The 12,431-nt window shown below is 39.4% G+C and overlaps 1 protein-coding gene across 19 annotated transcripts in view; it reads right to left on the reverse strand.

Annotated features, from left to right (window-relative positions):
• Positions 1–12,431, reverse strand: part of LMO7 (LIM domain 7) — a 131,549-nt gene that overhangs the window by 95,403 nt on the left and 23,715 nt on the right. For all 19 annotated transcript variants that reach the window (XM_015632655.3, XM_015632645.3, XM_015632621.3 and 16 more), the window contains exon 2: positions 774–844. In XM_015632655.3, coding sequence (XP_015488141.1) covers positions 774–844 — 71 coding nt within the window. The remainder of the gene's footprint in view (positions 1–773; positions 845–12,431) is intronic.

The following is a 12,431-nucleotide window of genomic DNA, read 5'->3' on the forward strand; positions in this document are numbered from 1 at the left end:
TTTTTTTCCTTATTTTAGTTTAGCATCCCAGGTAGTTCTCTAATAAGATTTCTCTTGCACTGGTGTTCTAATGACATTTACAACTGTTGTTCCTTAAAATACCAAGGGATTAGCACCACTTCCAGTCCTGGAAACCTGTTCCAGTAAAGTACCAAGCCAATTACAGATATGCAGATGAGACCTGATGAGTGGACATTTTACACCTCTGACTCAGTCTAGCAACGAAACCAGGCAAGTCCCATCATTGCCAAGCCTACAGTATATAAGCACAAGGAAGCTTCTTACAGAAAGTGCTCCAAAACAAGCTGAGTGTAAAGTTCTGTGATAGGAATAGGTAGTTTGAGGATTTATAGAATCAACAATAAAGGGTGTGAGATGGAGGACAGAAATCCAAACCCAAACAGTGGGTATAGGGGTAACAGAGTGCTTTGATCCCAGCCATAGCCACACCACCTTGCAAAAACTGAAGAGAAAGCCCAGAGATATCCTGGGCATTGCAACCAAAAGCAAGACAATCAATCAACAACAGCATGATCCTCTCAGTATCACACAAAGAAGTGTGTGGGACAACACATAGAACCACATGTATCTGGAAATAGTATGTCCAAAAGCTGCTCTTCCTTCCCATGACAAACAACAGGTATTAAGAAAACACTGAATATTATTTACTACAAAATCCTTTTAATACTTAAAAAATAATTCATAGGCCAGGAAGGAGAGAGGCCAGCTGATGTTAATCTGAAGGGTTTTTATATAGGGAAGTCAATACTCACTCGCACAACAGGACTCCATTTTCTAGAGCTGCTCGAAAATCTTTGGTTCCAAAGCTCTGCCCAGTAACTGCCTATGAGAATAAGAGTTGAGAGTTAGTTGGACACATAGATAAAATCAGGACTAGCAAGAGAATCTTATTAGTAGTTTAAAAAAAAAAAACAAACCAAAAACACAAACAACCAAACCCTGTTTAACACTTCATACTATTATTTTCTTACATTAATTTCAAAGAAGCAAGTGTTTAAGAGCCAGTTGTTTATGCCTGAAAAGAAGTCAGATCCAACATCTTAAAATAGTTTCCTCTAGTGTAAGTCAATCTTCAGCTAAATTCTGTGGGAATACATATTTTCTAAAGCAATACCAGTCATATTGAAAAGCATAACAGAAATTTCAAACAGAAATGCAAAAGAGAAAGTCTTTTATCTCCTACTTCATGTTACAGCGTGTATACCCATGATATCTAGCATAAAGTATTTTAATAGTGGGTTTTTTTCGTGCCACTTTCACCTTAGGCAGTGTGACTAAAGAAGCACTCCAAGTCTGCATTACCACGTGCACATCAATTCCCATTCCTTGGCAAGTGACAGGACTATACTAATGGGACTCCTTTGTGTATTCAGAGTGAAAAAGCGGTGAATGAGAACAATGTCTTGTAAAGGACATAAGATACCCAAAACCAAAATAACTGACTACAAGTTTTCAGCAAAGTAGTTTTCAAAAAACCCCAAAACCCAAAAGAACAAAGCATTTACTCAAGCCTACACTCATTTGGAGCTGCTACTAGATCCCCCCTGTGCCTACATTCCCTGCAGGGACCAAATTGGGCAGATTTCTTCCAAACACCCAGATTAATAAACCACATGCAAGTCAAAAAAGGACATATTATTCTGCCATCAGTCCAAAAGAGAGGTTTTATGCCAGCTGGGAACACAAACCAAATACTAGGAATTGTATTTATTTGAGCTTAGAGGTCACCATGTTCAGCCACCAGCTAATTATGAACTGCCCTTTGGGGATCCTAACCATCCTCAATCCTGTGCAAGACTTCAGGCACACAATTAAAAGTGCTGTGGAACTTGCATACATCCAAAGCAAAGCTACTGGTTACCACAGTAATTAAGGAAATTAGTACTGAAAAAAAGAAAGTTGTGCTTGGTAAAAAGAGCAAAAGAAAGGAAGAAGCTCTTTTAGGATCTGTTAAATTATTACATTATCACCCTAACATTTTTTTCTAAATTCCAAGAGGGATGTACACTAACACCAGAAATCCTAGAAAATAAGTAATTAAGTTTAATATGGGTTTTTGTCATAGATACTACAAAAATCTTTTTCGTTTAACGTTTTTTTCTAAAATACAACAAATAGTGACACAAAATGAATGATGGCACTCAAGGTAAGAAAAATTTCAAAATTCAGGGAAAGAAAGGATGATAGTGATTCCCCTAGGAGAACTGCACTTCATACAATATTCATATAACAACAGTCTGTTCCTATGGAAAACTAGAAGCTATATCTTAGAAATATAAATATATTGTCAGTAACCCCTTTAAAATACAGAATCTGAAAATTATCTCATATATGTTATGGTATTTTGTTTCCAAACCTGTATATTTAGTGAAAATGATTTTGAGGAAGCTAGCCAATGTAACATAACAGTGCTGAAACTTTAAAAATAAATATTTATGTTCCCTAGGTTATAGGGAATATGAGGAATAGGAATACCTAGTCTAAAACTATGTCCTTCATTCTACAAGTTAGAAATTTGACGTTTGCATGTCATACATTAGATACATTTACTGTAATAAGGGCTGTATGACAGGAGTCTAGATTTACAGCTATGTTTCAGACTCCAATCAACTCTTAAGAATCCTAAAACTGCTCTTATTTTGGAGCTGTCACTAACATCTACAGGATGTAGATGACATACACAGTCAGAATACTTGGGTTTATAGAGAGTTTACTGGCAAGTCATGCATGCAGTAGATGATAAGGGGTTTCTTTCAAAAGAGTTGAAACCTTCAGTGTCTTCTGTACCCACAATCACCCTTAACAGTGAAATTCCTCTTTTTTAAAAAAAAAAAAAAAGTTCTAGAATTGCAGTATGTAGCTGAGGCCCACACTCCTCAAAAATCATTCAGAGGAAGGCAAGGCATATGAGCCACTGAAGACAAATTAAACTTCAGAGTAGCCCATCCAGAACACAAGAACACCATGCCGTACTGCAAAATCCTTTTTCCTTGAACAGCAAAAGTCCAATTTGAGTACAAGGCTGTAAATGCCTCTATTAGACTTGCAGACCTCTTAAAATTACATTAGAAGACATTACACTGGAAGCATTTTGACTAAGTTATTTGTGCAGCCACTGCAGCAATAACGCTGATTTGCGGTACAGGATGGAGCTGTCAGACTGATCTTGTGACACACTGATTTTGACAACTACGTGGTTTGTTGGTATTAAAATAAAAGCATTGGTTCTACCAAATTAGGTTTCATTAATATTGACTTTCAAAGGATAACCAATAATTAAGTAATTAGAAGATATTCTCAAAGAACAATTTAACACTGGTGCTTGAAACCAAAACATTTTCCAAGTTGCACAACCACTTCAATTTGTTGATGTCACAAAAGCAAATGCTCTATTTTAAAATCTGCTTTTGTACAGAGACTGAGGACCTTTCTCATTATGGACTTTCATCTGACTTATACCCGGTGCAGAGCTTCAAACTGAGCTGTAACTATGACAGCTTACCCAGGAACCAGGTACCATTAAAAAAATGCAAAGACACAGACTGGCTCAGAGTTCCCTGACTTTTAAGAACCTAAGTAAAACAAAGTGAATCCCACCCTAAGATATTACATCTTCAAACTATGTCTACGATTTCTGAGTCACTGCTTGTTCACAAAAACTGCTTATACTGGGTGTGGTACTCTTATGTAATACACATAATTGATTTTGGACAATTTTTCAACCACTTAGCCATGTGAGGCAACAAACAATAAAGAAAATACCTTTAAAGAGTGATTTCTATCCATCTTTGAACAACATCCCTTTCCAAATTATAGGTCTCTTTTCTCTCCTCCATTCAGCTGAATATATTCTGCTTCTATCACTGTTTTGGTTTTTTTTGATAGAATGAAAGCAATGACATGATTAAAGGCTATATCATAAAAACAAATTTAATTGCTGCTATAAAACAGTTTAATTTTGTTTTTGAAAGATAGCGTCCCCTAATACTTTGGTAATTTGCTATTGCCAGGTCCAACCAATTTCCTTCAAACAGTATGCAAATCAAGTTTTTATTTAAATTTAGACATTTTAAAAATGCTTACACACAAAGGGCTAGTTTATTTTCAGATTTGCTGTGATTCCTGTAAGAGGAGGCAAATCAAGAAGAAATAACCCAAGATCAACCATTCTGAGCATGGCATGACATCAAAATCATCATGAACTGAACAAAAAGCACATAGCACAGAATATGCTGATTATATGCCTTAGTACCAAAATAATCATTGAGTTCATTTCTTTGGCTTGCTATACTGGAGGCCAAATAAAGTTGATCATAAGGTAGGGCTTCTTTGCCTTGCAACCTATCCAAAGCTGAAATATTTTTTCAGTGTAAATAAAAAAAAAAAAATACTAAGGGAGTTGTATCCATGGTTTACACAGGAATGGCTTTAGCAAAAGGGCAGCGCTACCACAGGCCAGTCAATATTTACCTCCACACGAAACTCAAAGCAAAGGGACTGGTAGGTTTCTCAATTTGACTTTGCTGTGATGGAAACAGCCAAGCTAGGCTCTTCCCATCCAGTGCAGGAATCATACCACATACCCAGGCATGCTGGCTGACCAGTTCTCCATCACAACAGCGTTAGCTTGTTAGAGACAAGGCGGCAGTGCTGTACCACACCCAGCCTGTAATCTCAGCAATGCCTTGGCACAGGTAACTCACCATCCAGCCTGCTCTCTCTGCCTCATTCAGGGCTCCTCTGCCACCCTGCCTTTACTCTACACCACCTCAAACCATGCAAGGTTCCTGTGCATTAATTTGAGAGTAATACTGCTTGCATCAGCTTGAAGCACACAGCTCCCTGATGTAGGCTAGGGATGGAAGGAAGATTCAAGATACCGAACCACACATGGTAGCAGCTGCCTGAAGGCAGGCTTATGCCAGGATCTCATGGGACAAACAATTACTCAGAGGGAAATTAATCAGATAAACACTGATTTATCAATTTCAGGTCCCCAGTGTGGCCTGCAGCAAGACAAATTCTGCACGCTGAAGAGAGGACTGACTGTCTTCTCCAGGGAACTGGGACAGTGATGCAACAGTGACACAATGGTGCCATCCCCAGTACAGAATTTTGGCTACACCTGCCAGTTTCTGTCATAATGCCTGCCTGAGCGGATCACCCCACGTACATATGAATTCCTACCTTTCCAATGGCCTTTCTTCTCCCTACACATTACCAAAACTCTGGATCAGACCACATGGTAAATGGCTCTTTAAACAACCCCAGCGTTGCATTCCTCCACTTACAGTACTCCTTTGGCTGTAACTACCTTCATGCAAAGCAGAATGGTGCTGCTCCTGCAAGATGCATAAGGAGATACATTGGCTACACCCCAGCCAACAAACAAGCATGCAGGCAACTCCCAGTGTGCTGGCATCCCTACAGAGTGGCCAGGTCTGGAAGTAGATTCACACCACGTTTGCAAGTAGTATTTTGAGTTCACTGCATTTTATATCCAACTATCAAAACATTTTATACCGCAGCTTGACAGATTTTTCATGTCCATCACGAAAGAAGAGCAACATCAAGAAAAGAAGTAAAAGAAGCAGTAATGATTTTTCCCTCTCCTGCATTCAGATGCCCTACCCAGAGTCCCACCTCCCCTTTTCATGGCTATTTGGAGCTCCATTTAAATACCATGCAGTACATGAGCTTGTCTTTGAATGGTGTGTGTGGTAGCTACCAGAAAATGTTGCCATTATGCTTTGAAGTAAATAGCTTGTGCTGTCTGGCATTTGCAGTCTTCCCATCCAGTCTTCTCCTCCCAAATTTTTAAATCTCCTCTTTCTTTAAAAAAAAAAAAAAACCAAACCAGAAAACAAAAACATTGCCTCAGTTTTCTCCTGAGTAATTTGCTTTATCCAAATCCCTCCCAAAGGACATAGGTGATAGGAGCCCTATTTTGAGGGTTGCTGTACACAATCTTGAACTCAAAACCATCCATTTGGGTAGAAAACTTCTGACATTGCAGCAGACAGCCCACCCATAGCGATGATTAGGTTTCTCAAGGTCAAGCAGAAGAAAAGAGCAGCTCATTTTTGAGGCCAGCAAGATCTGTCTCCCTGAATTTTGAGCCCCAGAAAAATGTACAGAAAGCATGGGTATTCATAGCTCCCATCCACTGGAAAATACTACTGGCATTTCATCTCTGGTGGTAGCAGGGATGCCAAGCCAAAAGCAGGCAAGGTCATTGTGGGAAAAATGCTGCTGTTGTGGGAAAAATGCTGCTATCTTCTCTTATGATCAACAACTAAATTCACAGTCCAACAAACTCCTGAGGGGTCAGTCAACAAGCACTCAAGCTGGTACCCACAGAGGCTCTCCCAGTCAGCTCTCCAGTAATGAAATGATGACACTGCCCAACCTGACAACTGCACAAGAGTCAAGAGCAAGACCTAGTTTTGTACAAAAAAAACGCTCTTCATTTCAAATCCCCCCACCTCACAGCTAAAATCCATGACAGGCACCATTCCACTGAGGAAAAGAACTGGGGTGGCCGGATTAAGAAAAAGATCTACAAATAAATGTGCTGTATAATCTAGCTGAACAGCAAAAGTAAGAAGGGGGAAGGAGATGAATATTTTTGCCATTGATCACTTATGCTGGACCATGTGAGTGCTCCTCTTTATATCCACAAGAGCAATTTTTTTCAGCTGGAATAATTCATTCCCTATGGCTCAATGCAAGGCTGTACTCCCATACCCCAAATCCCTAGGCATCATTACATTTCAGAGAATGTAGAGATTTTTCAGTCTTCAGCCCAAACTGCCTTTGATAGCAAACCAGAACAGATATTTATATAAGGAAATGGCTCATTACTGAAAAAAAAAAAAGACTTAACTGTTACTTTCTATCATCAACATAATGATGGGGTCTTATTGTGGTATGCCTTCTGGACAAACATACCAAGACTCCTGAAATAACATACAGCTACATTCTTACAAAAGATGAAGAAAAACAGTAAGGGGTGAGCAAGAAGGAAAAAGATTACTGGTAGTAAGTGTGAAAAGCACAGATCTCTGCTCATCAGATGCTTATACTCTGGTCTTTTCAAATTTTCTGTCAAACCACACATAGAAACTATTTGAAGGATGAAAGCAAAGCTTTCCTTCCAATGGTTCACAGAACACCTGGCTTGGTGAAACAATGCTGCAGAGAGAGCAGGGATAAACATTCGGGATCAACCAACTCAGTCAAGCTTTTTCCTCACAAACAAGATCATCCCACAAAAGAAAACAAGATGAATAAGCCTACTGTTGTTTGTACTGATGACTGTACTGACAGGTGTCAAACTAGGGAAACCACCATAGGTTGCATTGTGTGACAAAAGTGTTACTGTATGTATAGATGTGGGCAGCATCACTGAGATGGAGGTAGGTGTTCCTGCAGCACAATACTTGCCAATGCAAAGTGAAATCTGAATGACTAGACATCTCTGAAAAAAAAATAAATCATTGACATTTTATTTTTAATTACATAGCTACACCTGATTTCTTGGGAAGCTATTAATTCTGTAAACACCATTTAAATGCACACAAGCTCTAAAGCTGCCACCTTAAGTGGTGCATGATGATTTCATCTTTAACCACACATTCACTTTCTCATATGTATTTACAATTAATTTCAGTTAAATAAAAGCAGATATTTATTCACCTTCCCAATGCAACAGAATACATTAGTATTTTAAAATTTTCCAGTTGAGCTCCATACTAGTATGGAATAGTAACTACTGGTAGTAACTACTACTATTAACTATTACCACAAACTACTACTAGTAGTTTGTGGTAAAAGAATGGTGGCATTGGGTGCTTTAACCATAAACATTCCTTATTAAACAAAGAAAAAGATAAAGCAGACATGAAGAAACAAGCATCCAAACATTCTGTTCACCCTGAAATAAGCAAAAAGCAAGCACTGAATTCCTAAGTATGTAAAAACCTGTTTTATTAGAAGTTGTCTTTTCCAGCTAATTCACAGTAAAACAGGGGTGTACTAGACTTCAGCTAGTACTTTCTGACAGAGAAAATAGTTAATCATACCCAGGGAACAAAAACTGTCACAGAATACTTTCCAGAAAAATCATCAACTGAGATAACAGAAGAAATTACAAGGAGAAATTCCAGTTTCACTATTTAGATATCTTTTAAAGACAGTGTTTTATAATATACGTGCTCTCACGCTAGCCAGATTTCAAACTCACCCATTGTAAAAGTCAGTCACTCCATACATCATTTCTTATTCTTTTTTTCTGAAACATCTACATGTTCAGCACTGCACTGGTTCTTATCTGACCTCGAGTTGTTAACACCTTTCCAAGTTGGGGGATAACCAACCAAGAGACAAATCCATTCACAGCTACTGCAGCTGGATAAATGAATATATGCATAGCTACCATCCTGTGTAGTGTCCACCAGTGCCATAAAAAAAGGTTGTCCTGGACATAACATCAGTATGTTCTCAATATCTACCTCCAGATGTTAAAAATACTAGAAGAGCAACAACACAGCTTAGAAAAGAAGATCTGCAAGAAGACTTAAGATGCACAAGGCTTTGTATGGATGAGCAGTCCAGCCACAGGAGAGAGCCATCTTCCTGCTGTCCTGAAATTTCACCTGAGCCTCTATTCCCACTCTTCTTCATGCCCATGTGAAGGACCTGCCTTTATGAAATTCCTGCAGTCATGCAGGCTATTTGTGCTTCAATATAAATGTATTAATATATAAATACATATTAGGAAACCCAACCCCATCTCCATGTAACTTCCTCACACACATCCCACCACCTCTCCCCATCCCCAGAAATAAGCACAATCAACTGAAACAGGGAGTCCAAGTACAGGAGAAGGGCTGGAGCCACAGCATGCTGGAGATAAGCAAAGGACAACATTCAGACTCTGTGCAGATTCTTGAGAGGCTTAGCATACCGAAAGATCCAGCAATGCAGCACGCTGGCAGCCAGGCAGTATCTGACCGATTGGATAGGAACTCACCCTCACAAAGAACTCCAAGTTCAGAAAGCAATAATAAAAATTTCTGCCCCTATGCCTCTATGCAAAATCTGTCTGTATAATTTCTTTTGCTAAAAGAGGGAAAAAAAAAAAAAAAAAGCCTATAGATACCTGCAGCGGTTTTCTTTCAGGGGGACAAGAAAAAAAATAAAATTGTTTTTCAAAGCTTCAATGCAAATAGAGGCATTACTTGCAATATTAACAGATAAAATATTATGATAATAAAAATCGTATTTGTCTAGGGCAAACATAAAAGGGGACTAAAGCAAATACCAGCTCAGACTTTTTTTTGCTGTAGATGTAATAACATTTGTCTAACATTTTAATCTAATATGTTATATTTAGTATTTTAAATAATGTCTCCATTTCACTGTAATTGAATCTCTAAATATTTGGTATTGCTCATTTAGAACAAATAAATACAAACTATAAAAAGCCTTTGGATGTTTGTATTTCCTAAGTTCAGTTTTACTACTATTTACTACTATTATAATTCCAGGTTAGCATCTATGCTGCAAACTTCAATACAGGCTCTCAATCCACTGGCATCTATTTTTACAGGAAGGACCTTAAAGAAAAAAGTATCTTTGTTTACACTGATTAAGAAAAGCATGCTAAAACTCTGGTGCTATTTGCAAGCGGGTCCCTTTTGGGATTATTTTATATAAGTGGCAGAAACATACAGAGATGCCAGATGAAATGGCCAAGAGCACAGAGTGCTTCTAGCCTGATTACAGTTATCTCTTACAAATTGACTACCTTGATCCTGGGTGTATTCAATACTTTGATTTTTCATATATTTTAAATACTTCTCCATGCTTCTCCAGAGACCAGCGCTAGTGTCATGAGCAAACCAGGGAGCTAACCACAAGGTCTTTAAAATGACATTCAGCAGGAGAAGGAAAAAAGGCATTAGATAAAAGAAAATGCACACAAAGGGGAAATGCTTTAGATACAATTGTTTTCCCATGTTTAGCAAGGTTATTCATGCATGAAAGTAGTTTCTTGTTATTACTAGAGATTTGTCAATCTTTTCAAATTTTTCAGCCTGTACTGGAAGCAGAACTTTGAGCAGCATACATACTGAGACATGCATTGAGTCCACTTCAGCCCAAAGCATTCACCAATACTCCCCCTCCTCTCTCTCTCACATTACATCCATTTGCTTGCACACGGGGTTCGGGAACCCACAGCCCTCTCTGCACACCTTCCCTCCCATCTCCACTTCCCCTGACTTTTACATCTATCTCTTTCGCCTACACATGCTGGTTTCCAAGCCATTTCACCAGGCTCTCTTTGCTCATTAACAAGGAAACAGATGGACAGTGAAAAAATAAATTGTGCGGAAACGAACATTTAACAGGGTCAAAGACACTGAAGGCAATTAGTGTCATCTACAGACCCTGGAAAAGTAGTCACAACATCACTTCCCAGTAAACTATAGCACTTGGCATTAACTGCAGATCTTAAACAATGCAGTTTAGAAGTGTCAATATTATCTAGCGACAGCTATGTAGAAATAAACAATCAGATGGAAGTCACTGAAATTAACGCTGACTTCAGGTGGAGAAATACTATGCTCTTCTCTGGAATTTTAATAACTCTGAGGGAATGGTTAGCTAAGAAGAACTTGACTGATCAGACCTGTCTAAGTGAAAACAAAAGCAAGATCACAAAGCTCCTCTTTGGTAGCTGGGGGCTTTCTAAACTACATTTACATTTCAGAATATGAGAGCAGGTAAGCAGTAAGAGCAGCTACATAGAACAGTGACATCTAGAAAATTTTTATTTCAGGGTTTTCCTGGCTGCTTTTAAGGAACTTTTAAAATACAGAGTTGAAACGAATATAAACATAGGGAGCTAATTATATCAGGCTATTTGAAAAGCACTGTGCATGGTCCAGGTTACTACAGCGGGAGCAAGGCTTTGGGATGCTCCCCTTCCCGAGGCTGGTGGGGATGATGCCCTGCAGGTGTGAGCTCCCGTAGCCCAGCAGAGGCCGTGGCCACTGCAGAGCAGCACCATCTAATGGGAGACATCGCCTCCTACACATCACCACAGCCTCTGGGCTCATGGGCAGCCCTTCTCCTTGGCAGGAGATGAAAGAAATCGCCGCTGGCAAAGAAATTAAGTAATTGCAGTCAGAGAAGGAAGAATGGCTGTGGAGGAAATTGAAGGCCAAGGGAGCCACAAAAGGATGGCGTGCATTTGAAAAGATGACAAGAGAACAACTAGAGGAGGCAGAGTATCAGTCTGGGCAAAGGAATAAAGAAGTTTAGGCTCAGCAAGTTTTGCTGACCAATGCTTGCCACTGATTAGGTGTTTGAAGAGTTCCAAAATACGAATGCTGCCCTTTCAGAGCATTTAATATAAGGGAATATTTAGTGAACAAGTAGCAAGATAGTCAAGTGCCTTTATACTTTGAGAACTCTGAAATGAGCATGTTCTTGGGCTTGAACACACAGCTTTCTCCTGTTGTAGCTACACCTCCTTCAAGACGTTTCCATCTTCTCACAGCAGGCACAGCGCCACCCTGAACAGTCACCTCACATTATTCATAATTATAGATATATTCTCCCACCTCGGCAAAAAAAAAAAACAACCAAACAAACAAAAAAGAATCTCCTTCACCGTTGGAGATTTATTTCCCTTTACAAAAAAAAAGTCAAATGTCACTGCTAGCAGAAATCAGGGATCAGGCTACTAATGATGTCAAAATCAGGATTTCATCCTATTTAACAATTTAACATGACTTGAAAATGTCCCTCTTTAAGCACCACATGTCACGTGTCCTTCCCATCTGAACATTTTGGTGAAGCCGATGGAGTATTTATTAAGCTAAGGATTACCAGCCAACTCTTATTCCCCAGGGATCCCTGATACATGGTTTGCAAAACCACAGGTAGCAGGAGCTCCATCAGCTGCCAGTCACAAGCAGCCCTGGGATAATTGCTGCAGTACAATTAAAGAATCAAGGTGAAGAGCACGGAGGTCCAGAAGGGAAGCCATGAGCGACATCTACTGCTCTCCCAAACTCTTTTAACACTTCCCCCTTCCTTCTTCACCATCATCACTCATCACTTCTGATCCAGGGTGAGTGCTGCACATGACCCAGGTGTTACTAAACCACCTCCAGCACGACACTTCCTCCAGCCATTTTACTGCTCCTCTGCAAATCCACTTTATTTATTTAATTATTTGAGGAGCCAAACTGGTCTGACAGAGTGCTTGTCTCCTTGCCTGGGTGTGCAGAGGAACCCAAGGTAAGATTGACTATCAGCAGCTACACAGAGTTGCTATGTACACTGCCCAGAGGTAGGATTTAATTACTAGTCAAAAGCAGTCTATCTCCCCCGAT

Source organism: Parus major, chromosome 1 (assembly GCF_001522545.3).
Source record: "Parus major isolate Abel chromosome 1, Parus_major1.1, whole genome shotgun sequence".
Classification (NCBI taxonomy): Eukaryota; Metazoa; Chordata; class Aves; order Passeriformes; family Paridae; genus Parus; species Parus major.